At 36.2% G+C, this 26,520-nt stretch overlaps 1 protein-coding gene across 1 annotated transcript; it reads left to right on the plus strand.

The window, feature by feature from the left end:
• LOC149773537 (uncharacterized) lies at window positions 1-26,520 on the plus strand. Its single transcript, XM_089946405.1, has 6 exons — window positions 1-1,519; window positions 20,194-20,329; window positions 20,705-20,853; window positions 21,527-21,695; window positions 22,744-22,858; window positions 23,871-26,520. Exons 1-6 carry the CDS (start codon window positions 367-369, stop codon window positions 24,396-24,398), a joined length of 2,250 nt encoding a protein of 749 aa, XP_089802531.1. The 5' UTR covers window positions 1-366; the 3' UTR covers window positions 24,399-26,520.

Raw genomic sequence — 26,520 nt, forward strand, 5'->3', positions numbered from 1 at the left:
CCTGGGAATTATAGCAAGCTAAATAGACCATGTTGCGGATTCATCCATCATTTTGTGTCAGGACTTTGGTTTTGTTCGAGGCAGATCGATCCTCTAAGCGACAAAACAGCAGATATTAAAGAACTGGCTTGTTCAACTTGACTTTCATAAGTTATCTTTCGATGTGGAACTATTATCAACATACGGAATGTATTAATTTATTTAAAAAAAAAAACGTGAATTTAATTTGACTTTAATGAACTTCTTATAGTAATTGAAGTTAGATGTGTTGATATTTCGTGTCTTGGGCGCCAAGCACTGTCAAATGCTGGACCGATTATACTTTATACATTTTGGCGTTGGTAAATAAAAATAACGTCAGTGGAAATGAAGACATTTAACAAGTTGAAAGACAAATCTGAAGACGACTCTGATTCTGATGAACACGATAACGGCGATGACGATGATGATGAAGAGCATAAGGAAGGAGGAGAAACCGGAGATTATGATGATGGTGAGTTAGCTGACCATTCCAGTAGGAAACAGATCACTTCCTCTGAGGTATTTCAGACTATACACGATGTTTCAGTGCCACTAGACCCGTTGGTCCTTCCAAAGCCGTTTATCAAGTCTTCTGCAAACGAGTTACCGCGCACTGGTCGCTGGGGCGCTCAACGAAATTCAGGACCCAGGACGCAACGAAAGCCTCAGCTTCCAAACGTGGTCCCTCCGATTTCATTTCACCCAAACAAGCCGTTAACTTTCAGTGGCATTAGTACTACAAAAAGCAGCAATAATACCAAAATACCGACAAGTAAAAATGACAACCAACACACGATTTCCAACCCACCTATTCGGACTTCATATCCTGCTGTTACTGGTTCTATTGGAGGTTTAAGTGGTACTGTAAATGTAAATTTTAACAATGAAACAACAAATAGCGCGTCCCTGGAGGTTGATGATGGACAACAACAGCTACATGTAGGTAATCACTTGTACTCTGAAGAAAATGTTACGTCAGATTTTAATAATCATGGCAACCCACATGATGTGACAAATTTGCAAAGCCTTTCTTTTTCTGATGTAACTAGAGCAAAAGAAATGGTCCCAAACAGAGAAAACACGACTGCCCCAACCACTGCCGGCCAGGAAATATCGTTTACCGGTGTTACAATCCATCAGTCGTTTGTCTCTTCAACTTTAGAAATAGTTGCTGGACAAAGTCACGTTTCAAAGGAACAGAAATTGGACCTTAACTCCTTAGCTACGACAAGAAGTTTTCATCCCGAGACAGAAGGAATGATACCAAAGACCTTTGAAAAGTCCAATGTGCCTTTAGGTATCATGGGGTCATTGTCAGGTGGTGCTACGAATGACGCATATGCCAAAACTACTAGAACGTTTCAAGACACTAACCCAGACGTTCCTGACAATGTAGTATCTGCAAGGCTTCACGTGCAAAGGAAATTCAAAGACTTAGGCCAGCAAATGGCTTCCGATCTGGGCAAAGAACTACCTTTGGCAGAGACATTCTGCCATGGTAAGTATTTTAAATCCATAGTTTTATAAACAAGACGAAAACAGTATATTGGTTTGGTAGCATTAGTTTCAGTGTTGCTAGATACAAAATAGGATATTATGAGGTAGCACAAAATGTGTGTGCCGTCAGATAATTCTCTATAATCCAGCACAGAAAAATTTCGTTTGTTCGGATCTATGTGATCCTGATTATCGATTTCGTCCAAACATACGTAGTTTTCAAAACGTACTCATTAAATAACACTTATACTCTTCAAACTTCTGTTCATCAGAGAGGATCCGATAAACGTTCTCTAACTGTGATTGTATGCAGAAAGGAGACGTGAAAATAGCCGCGTTTCTCGGTTCGAGGAAGAAATGAAATAGTTCATCATGTGACGAATCATCAATATTATCTACCTTTAAAAGTACCCAATAATATGTATGACCTTTATCTTTCAAGATTCATTATTATTCTGATGATTTGATATACACGACCTTTTGCTTATAATAGCGGCATTGGAATTTGAAGTTTAATAAACGTTGGTAAATATGGGTACATAAACAATTTTGGCAAGTCTTATCACATTAGATCGCTGTCTAACAGACAGGTTTAGTCGAAGAGTTCAACTGATTTCGTTCACATCGTCTTATACCGTTTACATCGTCTTCAGAATTTAATAGATTGAAGTAGTTACTTTTGATTCCTTTTTCACAAATTTTAAAGGATTTTTTTTTATACTATACTATATATACTCGATCAATATCTTTAAATACTTATAAATCGATTATACATGTTATAATGTGTTTATCAGTGTTATGTTCATTGTGCCCTTTATCCTCAACATTTGGAAGAAAAGTTTGCATGTATTTGATCTTGCAAATTAATCGTTCTTAAATAATTAGTCAAAGTTATTTTTCTTATCCCTTGAACTAATGGGCATATTTGCTCTAAAAATGATAATGAAAACCGGTGCGTTACCATGACCTTTCTGGTGTGCCTCACCAACATGTGCGACGACATGTATAGCACATTATGTACGCGTAATCTGTCAGGTGTACCTCACCAGCATGTGCGAGGACAAGTATAAAACATGACATGATAATGATTACGATGACAAATGACAGTGCTGTTCTCGTGTCGATCTGTCAGAATTAGGCGAATAAACTTTCGACATAATGGTTCACAGATTTCACGGAAACAAAAGCTCAATCGATATTTTTTATGGCCCTTTTCGCATTAAATGGTGCTGTAAAATTTCATTAGATTGCACTATATGATGTATATGTTAATTTTTAAGAAATTTAGTACAAAAATATCTTGGTTTTGAAATCTGTTTCCTTCTATTTAGGTTCCAAACAAGAAAGCAGTCACTGTTGCAGTATTATTCCAAATAAATACATGTACACATATGTTTAGTATTTTCTGAACCATTTTGTTATTTTTAATAATTCCTTTTATAAACAAAGTTTGCATATGTATTTTGGTGTAAGAGAATTACAGACCAGCGTCACATGTTTCAAGGCATATCGTACTCAGAAATGATATGAAAATGCAGTCTTAGTTACATTAAACTTGTCATATTCTATATATAAAAAATGTTAGAAAATGTATTTAGTCTTCTTTAAATGCTAGTGTTTACTATTACAAATAGTTGTTATCACTGGGAGAAGATTGTCTATGTCTAGTAATGATTTATGGAATTAGAAGGAAGTGTTTTAATAATATTACCTTTGTATGGTCGTGTGACAGTAAAGTATAATACCAATACAGTAAGTCGTATAAATCAGAACATTACAGACCACATGCTAAGACTGGTTAATTATTTGACCTTTCCGGTGGCCGAAGTGGTTAGAGCGTCTGCCTCGGATACGTTAAGTAGCGGGTTCTAAGCTCGACAGTCATACCAAAATAGTATAAAAATGGTACTAGCAGCTGCATCGCTTGACGCTCAGCATTAAGAGGTTAGTTTTAGGACTGGTCGGCCTGGTGTCAGGCCAGTGCGACTGGGTGGGACAAGATGCTATCAGATATAAAAAGAACTGGCAGCTGTAACAACAGATTTGATAGCCGATAATGTGGCCGGAATCAGATAATCAGATCATTTTTAGATTAGCTTCAATACGTGTAGAGAGAAAGTGTGTGTGTGTGTGTGTGTGTGAGAGAGAGAGAGAGAGAGAGAGAGAGAGAGAGAGAGAGAGATCATAAAAAGGGCAAGTATGAGTTGGACCTGATAACTTTCAGAGATTAATGGTGACCGGATGTAAAACATTCTTTTAAAGACCACATGTTGATGCTTAAATCTTAATATTATAACATGGTGCTTTTGCTACGAAATATATTAAGTACCTTAAAATACAAGGAAAATTGGATTCAAAATAAGATGAATCCTGTCGGAGCATTGATTAAAGTGCTTATATTTCAAGTTTAACGCTAACATGTACTCCATCTATTTGCTACCGAGTAAAGAAGAGCGGGCACAGTAATATTGGTGTCAGATGCTTGGATATTACCAAAATCCAAGATCAGTTTTATTTTGCTTCTGCAAAAGGAGAAATATTACTACCGCTAAAAGTTAATGATTCAGGTTTATACTACTACAACTGCTGCTACTAGTACTACTGCTGCTGCTACTACTACTACTTTTACTACTACTACTACTACTAATAATAATAATAATAATAATAAAAGCAGTATCAACGTCTTTATAATCTGATCATGGTCTTTTCAGGTTTAAGTATTGTCTTCCATACCACAATATTCTATTTTTCAGAATTACTTTCCTTATTTTCACGCTTAGGACTGGATTTAGTTTTCTTTTCAGCGAACGAAGGCGTAAAAACTGGATTTCCAATCCAACTGGTTTTTTCTTGCACATTTGCCAGGCTATACCTGCCTATCACTACAATTACAAGTCAGGTGCAAGTGCAAAGGTCTGTCCACTATCACATTCAAAAGAAATAGTAAACTACATTGATAATTTCACATTGACGTTATCACTGGCATTCAACCAATCAAATACCGCTATCTGACTCATTCGAATAGGTGATTGACTCTGTTTTTATCCTTTTAGACCTTTGCCTTTGATAGCGGAGGAAATTAATCTAGCACGCTATTTTTGTTTTAAAACTAAATATATAATACCAATAACATGTTTAAATGTATTCAGAAGATTTTCTCAGATTTATTTTGAGAAATTCTTTGATAGCGAAATTTGACTCTTGTGAGGCAAGAAGAAGAAAAAGAAATGAATAAACCAAATATTTTCCCCTGGCTGATACGGGCATCAAGCCTGTTGTATAAAGATATGTATCAATTATCAATACCCCAACTTGGCATTTCATGTTGCATCTCCACCCCCACTTCCGCCAAAACAAAAAGTAAGAAAAAAAACTCTGTTCAAATACGTTTTTGCACATGCTTAGGGTGATATCTTTCTTATTTGTAATCTAAAAAAGATGCACAAGTGACAAAATTTGTTCAGGGCAACTTTCGCCAGCTGAAAGGGTATCATCATAATAGTACGCGAAGGAACGTCGCTGATCAGTGATCCCGAGTGACCGAGTGATCTAAAGCGCTTACCGTTACGGATCACTGCCATCTCACCTCTGTCTGCGTGGGTTCGAGTCTCGGGTTCGGCCAGTGTGGGTACGTGAAAAAGCTTGCCAGTAGCTTCTCGCGGGTTGGTGGTTCTTTCCGGGGTTTTCTCGAGTTCTTCCTCTACCATTTATACTAGCCGCCATGTATAGCCTGTATTGTGCTGAAAAATGTCAAAAATGGCTTTAAACCTTACAACAACAACGTCGCTGATCAGAGAAGGTTTGTCCGTAAACCACGCCCAGCACTTACGTCACGTAGAATAAATTGATATACAGTGTTCTATTCAAATGCATTACTCGTGATTAGATTGCGCATTGGAACAGTATCTGCAGCATGATGCCCCATTGCTAGACATCACTATAAACTGCCACACTGCAGACATCGTGCGATATGACTGAAAAACTGTTAAAGCTACGTTAAAAATACAAGTCACATACACACGAACACACACACACACACACACACACAATGAGTATCATTAGAACGAGAGCGCGAGATGAGGCACACGTTGACGATTTCTACTTAGTGGAGACTTCTTTGAGGTATAAATGTTTATTCGGAAATACAGCCAAACATAAACAACGTTTCTTTCCATCGTAACTTTTGCAGATTGTGAATCGTGTATTGAATTAACGTTACGATAAAGAATTCAGTCGCATGTTGCATACAGAAACAAAAAACTATGCTATAAGTGGGCCCAATAATTCTTACCTGGAATACATTTGGTATAAGAGGCCTTGGAAAGAAATATATTCAAGTCAGGAAAACGTCTAGCTATTCGGTAGAGATTGGTGGTATTTTACGTTTTTTTTTTTTTAGTTTTGGGTTGTTTGTTTCTTTGGTGGTTTTTTTTAGTGGTTCCTTTGTCATTTCTTTTTCAGTAAAAAAAACCATCTGTGTTTCTTCTTTAAGTAACTTCAGCTTGACTAATGATGTATTGGCATCATTTGCATATTAGAGTCCGCATGAATGTTTCCGTGGTAGGTGGGTGGGAGGCAAAGTCATTTTTCAGGGGTGCAAAGCCAGAGCCAGTGTAAAAACGACCTGGTCAATACTGCACAATGAATTTTGTAACAATCGGGGGAGAAACAACTGTCCTCTTTCCCCGTCTCCCTTCGACGGACGCACATACAATTGCATAAATGTGGTAGGTGTTTATGCTCATATTCTATTGATCTCACCTGATCTATTTTGATTAGACAGTTTTGGAGAGAAAGTCATTTTATCACACACACACACACACACACACACACACACACACACACACATATATATATATATATATATATATATATATATATATATATATATATATATATATATATATATATATATATATATATATATATATATATATATATATATATATATATATCGTTATACTTGATGTAAGATATCTACAATGTATGCCACACCATTGCTAGGGAAGCCAGCTCAAACACAACATAGCATGTCCCAACAAAAAATCCTAGCACGTTTGAATAAAGGAGGCTGAGCCGTCCTGGAAAAAAGTTGAAAATATGTCGTAATAAACATTCCTACAATGTTCAATTGCATCTGGCTCAGCCGCTCAGGAGGAAACATTAAAAATAGATTGTCCACCTGGTTGTTATGGAAGCCCATACCGTTGCGAAGGTGGGTGGGTGTGTCCCATAAAACAGGTTTATTTGAGTATATCCTAAGATTCATACCCTGCTTGACTGCAATTAGCTCCATCGTTCTGGAGAATAAGTTGAAAAGAGGATTTTCACCTGGCTGAAGAGAACGTCTCGTCATTACTACAGGAGCCAATACGATCACAAATTTGGTAGAGTATGATAGGCTTTAAATGTGGCCGGTGTATTTGGTTGAGAAAGAAAATATTAACACCCCGGGGAAGAACCACCAACCCACGGGAAGCTACTGACAAACTTTCTGACATACCCACGTTCGTCTAGTCGAGGCTCGAACTCACGCGGACAATAGTAACATGTATGAGCGATCTGTAGAGGCGAGCGCCTTAGACCACTCGGTCACATGTCCTAAGAAACATTCTTGCTAAGTTTGATCCAATTTGGACCGGTGATTTTATTAAAAGGGGAATTATGAATTCGCAAATGTTGCGGGACGACAGACACGGGGCTCTGCCATAATCTCCTGCATTGCTGCTTAGGTTTAGTAACGTGGAGGTTTCGAAAACGAGACTCGCTTCTCTTGGTTGTTATTTTGATGATTTTCTTGTTTCTCGATTTGCTATAATGCACTTTTTGAGCCAGATGTTAGGTCAGATTGAAATCATCTTATGGAGTCACTAGGGCAGCAAGAGCCCATGCCGTACTCGAGTGTATTATTGGTGGGCTGTGTACAGTTGCATATGCTAATTCTTTTCTCCCGTATGTTTACCCATGAGTGATGAACAAGGTGCTGAATATCATCCTAATTCATTTATGTCATCTCATCTATTCACCTCTATTCTACCACCCCATCCCTTTTATGACAGTGGTTTACAACTTTTGCAAGATATTTTTTAATAGTTTCCATCAGAAGAGACACAAAATCATGTGAATAGTATGTTTAACTTAGATTGTTTTTCTGAGGGAAAACAATTTCTGAATAGCTCTTGAAGTATTCATTTAAAAACTTTAAATCAAAGATTATATTAAATTTCTGCAAAGAGAATAAGTGTTTGAAGAACGACGGTAACCGTTACTCTATACATAATACGTTCAGAGTGGTACTGATTCTGAATAAAGCAGAAAATGTTTCGAGATTTTAGCAAGGATAATATTTTACACCAACCCACTCGCGTATGAACAAGAAAACATTCAAATAATTTGGAAAAAGTCATTTTAAAAATACCTAGACAGGTCAGACTTGAACATACCAGTTTTCGATACAAATGCTGAAATGAATGCAACATTGTTAATATTGGGAAACGATGGGGGGTGGGGGGGTGGGGGGAGGTGAGTGTGTGTGTGTATGTGTGCGATCTGGATTTTTAAGGTAGTTTTAACACTTTTTCAGTTATATCGCTACGATGTCTGCTGTGTGGAAGTTTATAGTGATATCTAGCACTGGGGCATCATGCCTCAGACATGTAGCACGATGTCCCACCCACAATATCCTGACACCAGGCCAACCAGTCCTAGCACTAACCTCTTAATGCTGAGAGCCTAGCGAGGCAGCTGTTTGTACCATTTGTATAAGTCTTTGGTATAACTCGGCCTGGGTTCGAACCCTAGACCTCTTCCATCCGACTCTCTAACCACTAGGCCGCCGGAACGGTCGGAAAACGATGGAATGAAATAGAACAAAACAACATCAGATATAACTGCATACCCGTTTCCAGCTTTTCAGCTGCTTCTCAGTTTGTGCATTAGAAGCTAGATTTACTTGTATTGTGTAAATCAATAACAGTGATGATGATTCATCCTCTTACGATCTGGAATTCATTGGACAAATTGCACCTGAAAGATAGAATCATACTCGATAGTCGAATTCCAAAGGATTTTTAAGACTTATAGCAGAATGTTTCATTTTAATATGCGAGTATATCAAATTATGAGCTAATTGTCGTTTTTTATTAACAAAATGAACCGTATCTTTTAGTATTGTGTAGAAGTAAGCTTAAGTTATCTGTATCAATGCCGCATCTCGCCTTGGCGTTGACCTGTATTTATATATCCTTTGCATATTCGAGCTTCATCATTCATTATTTCTTATCATTAGTTGATTTATTCATCAGTGTCTTGTATAATCAGTCATAGAGTGTATATTTTATTACCTATTTATTCAGGAATGTTAAGTCATCAATTATATTAGACCGCACGGACAGGTATTTTCTATTTACGTCCGATAAGTCAATATACACAAACTGAGAATGTATCTCACAAAAGAGTATACATTGAATTGTGTACATTGCAAACCATATTCGCTACAGAGTGTTTTTCGATATACAAGGTGAATTTTATTCCCCTATAATGATATAACGAGCAATGTATGCAATTTCAGCTTCAATTGTTTGTTGCTTCTAGAAAATAAGGCGATGTTTTTTAATGCAATATTTTATCGCTGAATAGTTACATAATCTAAACTAATGTATTTATTTGTTTAGAATTCATTATATCTTTGTAGCTTTGGGAATGCCCAATGGGTCATCTGCTCATAGCATATACCTATCCAAATCAAGCACCTGTTCAGAATAAACATCTTCCCATAACGAATGAATAGATTGTAAATCAGAATGTCAAAATACGTTAAATTAATTAATTAAAAACAGTAAGTTAATTTATTTATTTTGCTCGTATTGTTTATCATTGCACTGATAACAAAATTACGTTTACTTATTGATGTCATTTCACACAAATACTGTCATATTTTCTTGATCTGCTTCTGCCATCTTAATTGGTTAAACTATCCGGAAGCGAGTTACACCGAGGTGCCCTCTGGTGTTTTCAAGGAAAGATACTAACCGTGAAACCCCCTTATTGATATATTTGTTCTCTCTGAACATCCAACGTAGACACACATTTGTTACAAGCATACTAGTCTGCTTATAAAACAATAACATGCTATTGGACTTGATTCATTCATGCACTAACACTCAAAAAGTGAGAAAATATTATCAAATATTTTGATACATTTTCGGCTAGAATCTAATTAAGACGTATGAGATACAAAACTAATAGACTCCAGAAACCCTTATGGTATTAAGTGATTTATTATGCATTTCAAAACTATTTCATAAAAAAACTCTATGGTAGTCACAGAGGTAGATCAGCACTCTTTTAATTTAATAAACACATATGTAAGGGAAAATAAATCAAAAAGAAAAAAAGAAAACAATGTAATGGACCTTTACCAGCTAACAGGAAAGTATAGAGCAGATATCGAATTTAACTTGAACTTTTTATATCTAAATATTTACTACTGTTAACTGATAGCATAAAACGATCCCGATAACTGATGTAAGACTTTCTGGGCAACAATTAAACTATATTTAATTTGGCAATGAGTTCGCAGTTGATTTATGAAAGGAGGAAAAGAAATAAACGTTTCAGGGACAATCAAGTCTGGCCATAGCATGAGATTAATGGGACGGTTTACATAACAGGTACCTACAAATTTAAGTGATGAAAAGTTTACAGAAACACTTAAACAGTTCACATATCCAAATATAAGAGGACAAACGTTTTCCAAAGAAATGGATTTTAGTTTTGTTCTGTCGATTTATCATAGATTAAAACTGTCACCATTTAAATAACGGCAAATGCGTACGCTGATGCACAGCCCTTATCGCTAGATCAAGAGCTGATGCTGGCGAAGATGATTACGACTGTTCAATCCAAAAATCCTTTATAAAAAGATATTGATGTTAGCAACGCTGGTTATATTTTACATACTGAATGTTCAGTCGATGATATTGTAAATCTTGATGATTTTGGAGATGGTACTCAAATGGGATAAAGTAGAGTTTTACTTGAAGTTATTGCCATACACATAAAACAAAATACGACTAACAACCATTGAAATAAATGAATTACAATGCATCTTGGACAATAATACAGTCTTAAAATTCAAAACAAAACACACTGATATGTAAAACCAGTTGGTAAGACATTTTAAACCTCAAGGCAAGGTGTCATCAAAACAATGCTGTAAACTCAGAACTATAGCATTCCAGGATGGAGAAAAGACTTCAAAAAATTGATTTACATCAGGGTGGACAAAACAAGGCGACAGGTGGGTGTCACGTGTTGAAGAGATCGGATGCAAATAACCGTTTAAACCCACTGTTTTACAAAAGACAGCCAATCAAACCACGCTGTGAAATAGAGATAAAATATGTAAATGGACACAGATGAGACATTTGATTAAAAGAGAAGCAGATATTTAATATATCGATACCAGTGATACATTCAAAGCGGGAGCTTCCAGCTTCAGTGAAGAGACTATTAACTGCAAAAAGGGAGATAATTACTGGGTTATGTAAATTCTGCAAATGTTCAATGCAAAAATACGATCGTGAAATCAGATGCTGAAATGTATGAGGAACGGACCACAGATATTTAAAGGACATACGCAAATAAACAGATTGAAACAAAAGCATTCAGTGTTTTCCTTTACCAGCAAATCCTTTTCCTCCTTAAATTGTATATTGCAGTTGTCCACTCGTTGAAGATTTCTCTGAAAGCACCATGTATGTAATCTCGCGCATTTGTGTTTCTAGTGTATCATCCTAAGTGTATTAAAAAAATATATACCACTCTTTAAATGTATTTATATCCGTTGTTGTATTTTTCATATCTTTGCATGTCAATATTTCTTGCCTATGACTGATCACCCACGCGCCTCAAATGCGCCTTTTTGCAGGAAAATATTTTTCTTGTGTGCTTTTGTGATGTTTCTAGATTGTTTAATTAACCGTTCTTTCCATTCATTTGTTCTTTGCTTTTTGTCCGTTTTATCTGTATCTGCAATTGATATATGTATAAGCAACTGGACTTTCAAGATTGTAGATAAGATGTTTTAAATGCCGTTCTTTATCGTGCATTGAAAACGAAACAAAAGCACTGAATACATTATGCTTGGAAAATTGGATATCGGTATTATAAATACACCAATAGAAAAATGGAGCCTTTGTTTTCAACAATTTGTAAACGTTTCGACCCTTTGTGTTTATTTTTATTAGAAAATTTGTATTTTATTTCTAGTGGTATACAAGGACGATTTTCCCACCTGCATGTTTGTCCCCATTTTGATTCTGCCATTTTACCGGTTTCGTTCTCATATACGTACACGAAAGTACATAGTTTTTATTTAATTGCAAACAATATACATATATAATGCTTTTCATCTCTGCGACATCTAAACAAACTTACACACAACTTAGACAGTGTATCAAGAATCAAGAAAAAGGCTGGTATTTAAGGATGAAATTGTAACTTATTGAAATTTAAGTTCAGATATGAAACTGCATTTTTGTCCCCTTTTCAAATTACAGGTACCGTGTCTTATTTGCTAAATACCTCAGAGAAGAATCAGTATTTTGACTCTGCCTATGTTTGTTTATATTTTACACAAATTGAACCGTTTAAAACACCAAATGCACAACAAAAGTCTAGGCTCTAACAAATGATATTGGTCGTATCGTTGCTAAGCAACAGGAATGAACATGAAATTAGACGAGCCTTTACTTATTGTTGCTATAGTAACCAATAAACAGGTAGGACTCAAATGATCATAATTGTGAAAAATGTATATTATTGCCTGGATTCATCAGCAAAATGAGTGTTTTTCAAACCAGCATAACTTGATACATCCGTTGGGTCATCTAATCAAAAGTCTAAATTAAATATTCATTTTATGATCGGAAGGTTATTTATGAATTTTATTGATAATGGGTGATTGGTGGAAAATAAAGAAAACGAAAACGTATATTTTTTGCAGGCGATAAAGGAAAGTATCCTGAAATGTGCTAATAGCATTACCTTTGATACGCCCCGTTATGTCCGTATGCAGACAAAACTGGAAGTAAACACACACATAAAGATATATACCATCAAAAATGATATGTAACAGAGTCGGTGGTATAGGCATCCGTGCGTAGCTGACATATCGACATTTCAACCCAGTGTTGTAGTAATGTTCTCCCCAAAACTATTCTAGCTGTTCTTTTTGAGTGGCAGCTACATGGGAAATTAGCAGGTAGAGGAAACAGACACAAACTTTTAGGCTATATATTTACTGGTTTGTTATAAAAATTTATAATGTTATGCATAGTTGGTCCAAAATGAAAATGTTGTCGATCTGATATCCAATATACCTATCCGACCTCACCCATGTGTACACACCAGCAAGATACTTACTCTCCTCTTCTGACAGTCGTATACTCATTATTCCCACTATGAAAACAGTCATATGGGCAGCGTTCTTTTACATACCAGGGCCCAGCAACGTGGAATGAATTGCCCACTGAACTTAGACACAAAGACACAGTGATCACATTCAAGAGGGCTTTCAAAACGCACTTATTTCTACTGCAAGAACAAACTTAAAGACCTAATAATATTTCCTACCTTAAATATTTATCAGCATGTTTTTTAATGTTTTCTAATTTCATGGTATTTGCTTTTTGTAATCATATCATTATATGTTTTTATCTTATAGGTGTTGTCTAATGTTGTAAAGCGCTTAGAGCTTCTAAAGATTAGGCGCTATACAAAGTCCTCATTATTATTATTATTATTATTATATGGTCTCCATAGTAACCGTCTTGAAAAAGCAAACAATTATCACTACAATTTCTGATATCTTGTTGATCTTAATGATTTCATTTAATACACCTTCCACAGTAACCATTTTTTCAGAATCTTTTTAGGGCTGTTTCTCTTGAAATAATAGACATATCAGCATGGGGGTTTCACTGAAACAATTCTTAAGATGACTAATTAGCCATAAATCGAAATGGTACCGATCCGACGGTATGAGTGTTATCAATGCTTCTCCTATATGGTTTATCGTTGTGATTTCACTAGTAGACTTCGTATCATATATGTTTAGTACTAATTAGAAATGGTGAAAAATTTACATCGATTATAGCCATAAGGGATCCATCTTGAACTGTTTTTATCGTTCCAAAACGAAAATTCCCATGAACATGGAGTTTCCACCAGAAGACATATATATGCTCTGTTTGTCCCAAATAAATATGGTGTCAATCCTTCATCCAATATGTTCACCATAGTAGCTAATTTGAAGAAAACCAACCACAACAACAAAAACAAAAACGTTTTATCACTGAAGAATATCAAAGATGAATTCAACCTTCATCAGTAAATAGGAAGAAATCGTCTTTTATCTTGAATTCCTGAAAATTCTTTTCAGTCAGCTGAGCATCAGTCCTTTCGAGGGACTCTTCCCTTTATCTTGTTCCTTCCAAAACGTAACCTCAATATATATGCATGCATTACAAATTTACCCTTTTTCGTGGTCAATGAGGCATCATGGTTAACACTCAAAATATGCGCGACGAGTAAATTCAAGATATATATATTCGTATGCATGTATGTATATATATTTGATACTGTAATTGCCCACTTCAGGTGCTAAATCTGATTATAAATTTCAGTCAAAACGAATCTCTCGCTCAGTAAAATATACATTGCTTCCTTCTTATGTTAATTTTGATTTGGTCTCGGCTATCGAAGTTTTATGTCCGAGAATTATTATTGGTTCATATAAAAGGGAACATCCTTGTTGAACACCCCGCGGCAGTAGGAAGTGACATGAGCATGTAGTCGGTGTTAAATCAATGTATACTTAAGTATGGATATAAAAGATGGCGCATGTTACAGTACAGCAAAAAGATGGGAGTTTAAGTATATTTGGTAAGTAAATAGTATTGTGTTTTAAATGACTATTCCGCTTGCTGTCGTATCTTCTTAGTCAAAAATAGAACAAGTTCACCAACGAAATTATTTTCCATTTATGATTATATCCGAGAAATATGTGTGTGCATTATATTTAATATTAAAATAGCGTTAAAATAGACGATATTAAAGGGTATTTGTTGGGTACTCTCTCTCTCTCTCTCTCTCTCCAGACACTTTATCTCTTCCTAGACTTAACTTCTTCCATTTTATCTCCTAATCTCTTCAAGTTATCGCCTTCTTTCGTCAAATTTTGATAATTCGTTTGCATCATTTCTTTCTTCTAGCATCTTTTTCTCTGTGAGCTGTTGATTTTCCTGTCGATCTTGATATTTTTATGCGGTTCATGATAATACCTTTAGCAAGATCAAGCTAATATCTTTACAAATGTTGAGATTAATCGCCATTCTATCTTCTTAGAATTCACCGGTTTCTATTTATATTCACTATTATTTTTAAATTATCAAATTCATTTCGAAATCCGCAGCACAAAGGACTGGCCATGTTTTGAGTGTTTAGACGTGCATGATATATAATACATACATACATACATACATACATACATGCATGCACACATACATACATTCATACATAAGGCATCCATACACATACACACACATACATACATACATACATACATACATACATACATACATACATACATACATACATACATACATATATACACACATACATGCATACATACATACATACATACATGCATACATACATACATACATACATATACATACATACATACATACATACATACATACATACATACATACATCATGCGATAATTGTAAACAATTCAAGAGCATATAATTACCATATATAAAATATGCAAATTTTATATCACTGACTTTAGATCACATCTTACTTATTTGTCACCCACATGCATTGCCTAGTTATATCGACAGGTCAGTTTGTATGTATATGTTATGATGAATGTTATGCCATAGTAAAGGAATGCTCTCTGTCATCCTGTCTTGGGTATCTGTAAATAACATTTACCCTAGATTCTCTCATTTATATTATCACACTTGCATTGATAAAAATGTTACTTTGTCGAGGAAATTCAAAAATTAAATCATATCCAAACGTAATCAAATTTTTTATTTCCAAAATCCAACGTTAGTTCACAGATCATCGTATTCGCGGAGTGAACTCCCAAACCCAAAAAGAAACGTACCCAACCCACACAAAAACACACATAAGATATGGTTAACTATTTAGGCATTAACAAAAACCCTTAACCCGACCCCCCCCCAACTGAATCGTACTTTTCGGATAAATGAATAAATAACATTTATTCTCAAGCAGAGATTTGGTAAACTACATTTTCTTCTCTTATCAACCGTAAGGAAAGAAAAGAAGTCAGCATCCTCCCCGCCCAACCCATCAACCCCCTACGCGTTACATTGGCTTTGTCTATAAACTGAACACCCCGAGGGGACAGCGCATGTACTACAGTGCTTTTCTAAACCTATTACCTATTTGACTTTTAAATTGATCAGACCCGAGGCGAAATAAAAGTGTATCAGTCTAAAGGAAATGTCACCGATAAATGACAGTCACGAACGTTGCATAAATATGTATGAAATGAAAAACATGCTTGATTTGTTCCCGTATAAAATATTAACAAAGTTATTTACGGAGAAGGCAAAAGGTCTGGTGGGAGTAGATCATTTCCTGTTTTAGCTCACGACTATTTTCATCAAATCCACAAAATCAGGCCAGGTCCTATAAATCAACATCATTTCTCTGATGTTTGGTAGCATATCCTAAAACAATATGATAGTATCATTGCTCAAACTATTTTCTATTTAAAATTGAAGGTGTTCTCTGTTACTCAACGCGGGTCACTTACTAGCAAATCCCACAATGCAACCCTAAATGGTAAACATCCGCTTTCTTTTCTTTTTGTGGGACTTATCTTTATTCACCCTTGCCCTCATCATGCACAAACTATTTATCCTGACATTTCCAGCACATGAAAATAATAATAATACAAAACCAGTACTGATTCGGGATCGTCCAAAATTATCGCTCTCCACCCACCTCATTACCACCCTAAAAATAACAACGTCGAAGGCAAAAGGACCAGACTGTGGGAACAAACTCGTTTTCCTCTATCTATGTAGTCTTTTCTTAGCTGAATCATATGCACCATAACCAAAGCCGGGTCCAAGAACTATTAAGTTTCCTTGCAGGGTCTGCAACAAAGCCTGTAAATGGACAACACATTGTGTGTGCTGTGATTCATGCGAAGTATGGTATCATCAAGAGTGTATGGGTTTGCCAGATGCCGTTCTCAAAACCCTCCACAATGTAAGCTGAGAACGTATTCAGTGTGGTTTGCCAAACTTCTTCACTGGAATATTTGACACATTTATCTTCGATACCAATAACAGTTACCAATGCCTTAGTAACAGTACCCAAGCAGACAGTGAGAAAAGTTTTAACAACCCAACTGCTATTTCATCTCTACACAAACAGAGGAACACCTCTGCAACACATGGTCCCACTGGAATTAGCACTGACTTGTCGATGAGAATCCTAGTAATTAATTGTCAATCTATAAAGGGGCCTGGAAAGAAGGGACTGCTAAGCAATATGATCTCCTCTACCAAAGCCACCAATGGTATTGGTAAAGAATCGTGGCTAGACAGCAACATAAATTCATCTGAAGCATTCACTGCAAATTTTAGGTCCTACCGCAAAGATCGTCCTGAGGGATCCCATTGAGGCTGTGTATTAGTCCTAGTACAAGACCAGTATTCTAGCTGCGAGCCAGAAGAACTTAAGGCAAATAATAACTTGAGTTAGTTTGGGCCAAAATTATGGTTAAAGGGGCATCAGACCTATACGTGGATGCCTTCAATAAACCTCCATCCTTAACCGACCCAAACTACCTAGATCAGCTTCACTCATGCCTTACAAGAATCCCACGAGGTGCGCGCGTATGGCTAGTAGGAGATTCAAACTTGGCAGATATTGACTGGGTGAATGAGTGTCCACTACAATAAGCCACAAACAATGCCCAATGCCAACAGCTACTAAATATCATAAAGGACTCCTTCCTTTAACAGGTTGCAGATGCAGCAACACGTGTAACGGAATTTACTTTAAATATGCTTGACCTGTTCTACACAAACAACAAAACACTAATCAACAAGTGTGATGTCATACCAGGAATTGCTGGCTATGAAGCAGTCTACATAGAGTCCATCCTACGACAAAGAAAGTGAAGAAAGCAGCTCGTAAAGGTTTCCAATACAAGAATGCAGGCTATGGCCAAATACGGGATGAGCTGAAGTCATCACAAGAATCATTCATACGTGAAGCAGGTAACCTTTCTGCAAATGACACATGGAAATATTTAAGGAGAGCATCACACGGTTAATGGATACCATCTAAGATCTTTTCTGGAAACAAAACAAAAAAGTCTTGGATAGACAAATCCATTAGAGCCCAACACAGAAGACGGAACGAATTGTTTGCAAGACAGAAAACAGAAGGAAAAACAAGAGATATGAAACTTTACAAAGAAGCGAAAGCAAGATCACAACGCTTAGAACGGCCGGCCTACTGGAGATATATTGAAAACTTGATATACGTTGGTAATCCAAATAAAGAACAACAATCAAACAAGCAGAAGAGATTTTGGAACTACATTAAGTCCTTACTTAGATACAACTATAATGTGGCACCAATCAAGGACAACGGGAAACTACTTTCAGAGGCATCCGACAAGGCTAACATACCGAATCGTCAACATCAGGCAGTCTTCACACAAGAGGATAACAGTGATCTACCAAGCATACATGGAGACCGTTACCCATCAACGTCTGACATCCAAGTTACTGAAGAAGGAGTATATAGCATGTTGCGGAAAATTAACCTTCAGAAAGCCACAGGACCAGACATGATTCCAGCAAGGATTCTGAAAGATCTAGCGGAAGAGTGTGCACCATACTTGAGTTATATTTACCAGAAGTGCCTCTCAACAGGTTATGTCCCTGATGTGTGGAAAACAGCAAACGTTACAGCTATCTTCAAAAATGGAGAATGATTCAAGGCCAGCAATTATAGACCTGTCTCCATTACATGTATCTGCTGCAGAATGCTTGAACACATCATAGTCAGCAACATGATGCAACAGCTAGATCGCTACAACATTCGAACAGACTGCCAGCATGTTTTCCGTGCCAGACGAAGCTGTGAAGCACAGCTAATAACCCTAGTGGATGAGCTCACGAAATCCTTAGACAGCAGGGTTGAATTGTCCAGAGACCTCTCTTGCGAAAGGCACATAGATAATATAGTGAAAAAGGGGAACATAACCTTGGTTTCCTCCCCCGAACCTCCAAATCAACAATGAAGTAAAAGGTGCGGCATATTTCATTCTGGTTCGACCAGGTCTTGAGTTTTGCTCGACATTGTGGAACCCACATAATAAAGATCTAATAAATAAGATAGAGATGGTTCAGAGAAAGAGCTGCTAGATTCACCACAAATAAATATCGCAACACTAGCAGTGTCTGTGCAATTTTGAACAATCTCCTGTGGAAATCACTCGAATCCATGCAAACCAAGGCCCAGCTGACCATGTTGTACAAGATTGCGAACAATCTAGTGGACATACCAGAGGACAAATACCTGACCCTGGCATATAGCCAAACTAGGGCAAACCACATGAAAAAGTTCTAATTTAAGTCAGCATCGACAAATTATTTCAAGTTAAGCTTCTTCTCATGTACAATAGGGACTTGGAACAAATTACCTTCAGCAATTGCAGAGGATGCTGGCTTGGTATCTCACAAGCAGAAGCTTTCCAAAATCACGTTCTAATGAACTAGTCAGCAACAAGTAAGACCTAGTGATTCTTTGGGCTATGCTGGCTGAGGTTCCATACCTCATGGCCACTACGGTAGCCGGATTGATCTGAGTATGAAGGGATGAAAACTTACACTGACACTCCTTTACTTATTACTGTTTTTCCTATCATTACTCTTCTGACTGTCCTATCACTTCCACTTTTACTTTATCTATGACCACGCACCACCCGTTGCTAAATAGTCAAGTGTGACTGTGTCAACGCATTTATATATAAATATAGATAGAGGGAAGTAACATAAGAAATTGAAAGAGAGTCTTTAATGCGTGACATTATTAGCATGTCTTTTTTTTTTTGGTAAAGGGCAGAACATTTTCACTAGCCAAAGTTCCGATATGATCACATCGGAACCTTGACTAGCGAAGATGAGGACAGAAAGCAGAGCACGTGCCTCTACCGTCACGCGAAATGTTATCTAGGAAATCACATACAGCTTTTTAAATTTGATTTGCCCGAGGAACATAGAGCTACGGGAATGCACTGTGCACATGAAAGGGGAAATGAATAGTCGAGAATAGATAAGGGATGCTACAATAGATCAAATATTAGTAGCATTTGGTAAAGAAAACCTGTAAATGTTCTGACTCGACTCAACCTGCTTTTTCTGACAGCCGACAAGACACGAAACTCTCTTCAGTAGATATATTGTGAATTAAATTACTACCATTTCAGTGAGACATCATTTCAAACAATGAAAAGAAAGGTTAAATATTTCCTCCAGTCTAACAAATGAACGCAAATCTTGTTTCAGGGTGAAAACTATGAATATTATTTCTTTTGGATAGATTCTAATGGTAAGAACCCAGGAGGAAAGGAAATAAAATGCTGTGAGAATGCGCTGGAGTGTTTCGACGACCTGCGCGAGACACTGAAGACTGTGATTCAGTCAGGGTACAATGGAGAACTGGCACAAGTCTGCAAGTAAGTTTCTAAACTTCAGGAACATTAGAATGATATCAGTTTGAACAGAAACCTCAAGGTTATGGCAGTTTAAAAATATGTTATTTTTAACTTTTCGATGATCGTATGGAAACATAATGAACATATAAGTAAATAGGTATATAGGTAAGTAGGTGAGTGGTAATGTATTCAGGTGGTTAATATTCTTCAAGATCCCTTTTCGCTTAAATTTTTCAATCGCTGAAAGGAATAAATAATCAGACATAATTTTTATACTTTGGGAACGATCTACTTTGTCTATATTCAATTCTGTTCCAATACATAAGTGTCATTCCTTCTTGATTCTATTATATTCTGTTATAATTTATTATACTCTTATATTTTTCCGTCTTTCAGCTCTTTGGAAGAAGACATCAAGATGCAGACGAAATGCATCCAGAAGGTCTTGGATAAATGTGACAAGGACACAAGGGATATATTGCGAGACAGATTCGAGAGCAAAATGCAGCTCTTAAACAGTCACGTACATAAACAATGCTTTCACGGTGACTATTCGTTTGCATCTCTTCTTTGAATTTTTATGGATGGGTGGGCTTTACTGCACAAGTTTCCCTTGAACTTTAATAAGCATACAAACAAATAGACATTAGGTTTTCATTCCCCGAAATTGTAGGTACAATTGTAGGTACATAGTACACTCGCAAATGTTATCATACAATAACTTATTGTATCCAGACTTTCCTGAGAAATTTTGGAAACTCCTAGATTTTCCGGTATCCGGTGCTTGCGAAATGTAGATCAACTATTTATACAAATGGTATTTGAAACGTTCTTATTATTTTGTTATGGCCTTTTCGTTTCTTTGAACCATTCAATAAATGTAATGTCAATCGATAAACATAATATCGTTCTATAAAAAATAAAAAAAAGTATACTATACTACGCGTTCAGCATGCCGGGCACCTGCAGATATATGCATGTGACGTAACATACGTAAATGAGACTGACGTAAAAATGTTTAGAAAGATACATTTCAGCTACTGAGCAGAGAGCATATTGTAAAGTCCTGGAGCAGTTCGTGTACTCTCTGATATCTAGGCCGAGTTGGATGATGTTTACAGATGCAGTATCCCTATATTATCTATTATACAGGCTATCAGGTACTGTCTACTTACTCATGTTTAATGTTACTAATACACATGTACTGTTTATTTTCAGATACCTCTTCTGCCAACCAGGTAATCCCTCCTAAAATGCAGGCGAGTGCAGTTCAAGGAAGTGGAGTCAACAACGTTGCTTTTATTGCTGGCTCTGTGTTGGGTGGAGTTATCTTGATCGCCATCATCATCGCCATATTCTTTGTATGGGCGCGAAAGAAACGCGACGAGTAAGTAATCCATGTAGAATTTATTTCAGTTTGCTGTTAATTATTCTACATGAAAGGTCAACACTTAGTTCACGGTCTAAACGACAGCGATGACTGGATTGTGCAGAAGGGCCACCAGAAGGCACCAGTCTCTTCACCTTCTTGTCTCCTTTATTTGTTATAGACAAGTATATCGTAGGTAAGTGAGTGGCGCCTCGTCTAAGGCAGCTAGAAAACATGGGGGAAATGGGTTTAGAAATATTTACATTATAAAATAAAAGAATGTTATTTTACTGAACATAATGTGATATGGACGTCTTCAAGTCTAAACATTTAATTCATGACATGAGCTGCATACAGTAAACCGATGATAAACGGTTTGTTTTAATAATAATTATATCATCTGGTAATTGCTTGTCCCGATAAATATATTTAACAATGAGAATATATTTCACATTTTTTAAACACGTTAGGTACCCACGAAAGAAACGTTCGATGCTTTATTTCAGTGCCAATGAGCTGATACTTTGCATTGTCGCAATGTGGGTCCTTTAGATTACGAAGTCACACGCATACAAGTACTCACGTGAGATCTTATGTCCACAATAAATCAAAGATAAGTGAACTATAGGAGTTTCTAAATAAAGGTTAACATGTTATAAGAGTTAAGAAATTTAGTAATTTGGATCATTTTTCACTGCATAACCAATCATTATGTTGCAATCAGTCTGTGAGAAAATTTGTCTGAATATACTGTTTGTTATTGAATTGATACCAAAAGAGGTCTGTACACATATGAAGACTTCATTGTGTTCTCGATACTTTACTGTTTTTTGTTAAATACGTCACTAGTGTAGGAATGGGAATATGCGTGTAAAATCTTTCTGAAGATCCCTCATCAAGTTTTCTACTTTTTGCGCCACGAAACTGACAAATGACAATTCACTGAATGGACCGAACATGATCCGAAAGTGCATAAGATATATTCATTGTTGAGAAACGCTATAAACAAAAAATTAAAAAATAATTGACATCGAGTTAAAAGAAACAAACTTTGGTATTTTCATAGAATCTCCAATGGAAGCCCCAGAGGAGTCAAGCAACTTTTGCCTCAAGGGGGTAATGCAAACCCGGCCACGGTGCGGAGAGATTCCGTTATCTACGAGGAAATAGACGAAAGATTTGTAAGTTTAACACAAATATATCCGGTAGTTGTATAGACTATTTTCAAAAAATGAAACGCAAATTTATTATCACTGAACACCCAAATTGTAGACTGAATACAAAAAGAGCGAAATGAAAGGAGTAGTCAGTGCATATATCACACATCGCTCAATACAGCTAGTATTCTATCACCTATTATGCTGTTGTTGGAATTCATAGATTTAAAAGTTGGACCATCCTACTACTTTTTCAATAGAATATAAAGTTAAATTGTACCAGTAGTTTTTCTTGACTTAAGCAGGGACTATCTAATCAGTAATGGTTTATGGACTAATAAGACTGAACATCAGTTAATAATAACACCAATGTACAAACTATAAATAGTCCTTTATATTCACAACATATAGATGCCTTATGTTTTACAATATTATGGAAGAGTTGGCGAGTTCTAGAGAAGTCGCAGCTGAATTTCAGCAATTGTCTTCTTCAAATGGAACTGTAATTGAGTCATTCGCATGTTAAAATTATGTTTTCTATGACAGTGAAGTTGCCTCAACATCTCCCAAAAATGTGTATTTTAGTTGATTTTCAAGTGCAATGTAAAATTTGAACATTCAGACACCTAAAAAGCAAATTAAAAAAATAGCGAATGACCATAATCGATACTTCTTACTACTAATAACTTTTATGTATCGAGAAGTAATGATTGTGATACTGTCAATACAGCTATGCAGGGGATGGACGTTTTCAGTCCCATTAAGAAGCCAGTTAAACTTATCAATATTCCTACCGTGCAGGTTAAGAGTGGAATGGGGGTAGGGAGAGGGTAAAGGTGAATGCAAGTAATTTTGCATAAAGGTGAAAAGAAAGTCTGGGTTTGGAAATACATGCGAACTGGATTATGAGGGTTTTCAGTTTTGTTTTAATATTGTGTTTAATATTATCAACAAGATCGATATAGCTGACATATTAGACAATGTTATTTGATATAACCTATGGGATAATGTGGATTTTATTTTAATATTGCTTTAGATGGACCCAAAGTACGCACTGGAGAATATGCAGAATAACAGGAAGTTGATTCGGACTAGCGCCAATTTGACTTATCATGGGGACCAACGAACAATTGGTGCAAAACCTGTCCAAAGCGACAAAGAACCGTTACCGGATCCGAAACAGGAATACGAAAACGATGGTTTCGAAAATCCTGCCATCAATGTAGATCCAGAGTGGACGAAGGAAAACCAATACGAAAACGCATACGAACTTCCCAAAACTAACACAGTACACGAAGGAAAGAAATTGGGCATGGATACAAAAATGACAATGGACTGCTTAAAAAGCGGCAATTACGAAAATATAAACGTGGACGTAAATAGGTACGAGCGGCTGTCCGAAATGTCGACCATCCAACGGAATGATATAAAATTCATCGAGACGCAGGGACCTCCTCACCTTCTGACAATCGAGAGGAAAGCAAAGGAAGCTGAAAACGAATTACCCTACACATATTTCACACTGGAATCACAAAGCAAATTACAAAGTGATAGAAATATGTGAAAGAAAGTGAAAGTTGTCGAAGAAATCGGTTGGATGAAAGCTCGTGCTGCAGATATTTGTACACAGAAATACACATTGTAATATGTGGATTATCAGTGAACGACAATCAATTGCACACAATTTTGTTTTTCGTAATGATTATTATGTGCGTGTTTCTGTGCGTGTACTTTAGAGTGATTAAGGTTTACATGTAGCAGATGTGTGGCACTGTTTCGAGAATTTATATGGCTGTACTCTAAATATATAAATTTATATCAGTATAAATGTATATACTTTGTACAAAATCTGTTCCCATTTTGAATTTTGTATGGTGTTGAAAACAATGTACAGTCAAGACTTTAAACTATAATTGCAAAACAAAAACCAATTTTCCGCTTTTCGACCCTAATTGGTATTTGTGATGCACATGTTTAGGATCGACGTGGACGAAGATGTTTCCCAAACAAATTAGGTTCTAATTTGAATAAAAGGCTTTAAATTGTTTAACTTGTGCCAGTAACTAAATATGTTTCACACTTTCGGAATATCCACTTCTGTTTCTGCAGAAAGGCAACCATAATAGTCTGAATAGAACAGATAGGATATAGCCGGTACCATGCCTAAAATGACAAGCCGGTAATTAGTGGAAAAAAGTTTTCGCCCTATTACTTAATTTTTAGCCCTGTGCAAACAGTGAGCATACAATCAGAGAACCAAACTAATGGGTGCGGTGAATAATGGGAATAAAGTACATCGATTCAGCTGTACTCAGTTGTCAGCGTTACTTAATAGACTATAATACCGAAAAGGTCGGAGACGTTCTGATTGTTATCTCACATTGTCGTACTTATTTAGTATGGGTCACTTGTCTCCTGAATCAAGCTACAACTCCTGACACTCCGCGTCAGAATGAAATCTTTACGACCCCAATATACATGTAATTTTACTAGAGTAGTAACAAAATGGAAAAAATCTTTATTTTTCTTTATTTTTTATAATCTCTAACATAATCAATTATTTTTATGACATATACAATATCTAAATACGATGTTTAGGTTATTAAGTTTATTTGAAATCCTTCATTATTTTGATTTTATTTTTATAACGGAATTAAATGTGATTTGTCTTCGTATTTTTCAGGCATTTTTGACAATCACTGGCGTTATAAATTTGACACGAGTTACGTCAAAATAACCACTGAACAATTAATTATGTAGTTTATTATTGTAGTTAATATAATATTTACGTGTACGTACACAATACTAGTCGTTCGTCCGTCCGTTAGCATAAGTTTATCATCACTACTTTTTACCAACTTCATGGACGACTGTCGTGAAACTTTGCCCACATTTAATACATGTTCTAGTTGGTCCTAAATGAAAATTATTCTGATATGATGGACAATAGGGCAGCTGCATCGGCAGCCTTGAAAATCTTGTTGATTGGATGGTTATCAAAATGGGGTCTGCACTAACAGACTTCCTATGATGTGTAGCTGATCACAAATAAAAAATATGCCGAATTGATGTCCAATATTTATTATGTCCACCACATCACCTAATTTGAAACTCTCGTTATCGCTAAAGAACATCAAAGATGGTTCAACACACCGCAGTTAAAAGGAAGAAATGGTCTTATCTTGAATTCCTGTAAAATGAAAGGTAAGCCAGTAGAGTGATAATCCCTTCGAAGGACTCTTGTTTTCGATTGCATATGTAGCTGTAATCACATATGTCACATCAATAGAGGAATAAAGTGAAACCATTGATAAGCAAATACGTCGGTAACTGGAAGGGAAAATTATATTTTGCGAACGGTGGCTGCATGAAACAGAAAATTGCATCTAAAACACATCTCTTAAGAGCTTGACAGTGTGGATGGATAATTAGGGTGGCAGTTAATTAGATGCAAATTCTTCAAGAGATTTCACAATGTTATTATGTGTGACTCTCTTGATAAATCGGCAAATACTTTCATTTGCTACTGACTGTACAATTGTTCCTTAATATTATTTTATATCATTGAGAGTCGCAAAGTAAAATGTTCAGATGTTTGAGAATACGTTGACCAGCGTCTTTGAAATTTGTTTGATAACTAAAGTTTCTGCTTGTTATGAGAAAAATAAAAATTAGAGTAGTGACAA

Source organism: Sinohyriopsis cumingii, unplaced genomic scaffold (genome assembly GCF_028554795.1).
Source record: "Sinohyriopsis cumingii isolate HCF-2022 unplaced genomic scaffold, ASM2855479v2 utg000646l, whole genome shotgun sequence".
Taxonomy (NCBI): Eukaryota; Metazoa; Mollusca; class Bivalvia; order Unionida; family Unionidae; genus Sinohyriopsis; species Sinohyriopsis cumingii.

Bases quoted from the DNA above. Each gene is read 5' to 3' on its own strand.
- LOC149773537 (XM_089946405.1), top strand. From the start codon at position 367: ATGAAGACATTTAACAAGTTGAAAGACAAATCTGAAGACGACTCTGAT. The intron at 20,854-21,526 runs GTGACTATTCGT...GTTTATTTTCAG, and splicing joins ACATAAACAATGCTTTCACG to ATACCTCTTCTGCCAACCAG. The intron at 22,859-23,870 runs GTAAGTTTAACA...ATATTGCTTTAG, and splicing joins AGGAAATAGACGAAAGATTT to ATGGACCCAAAGTACGCACT.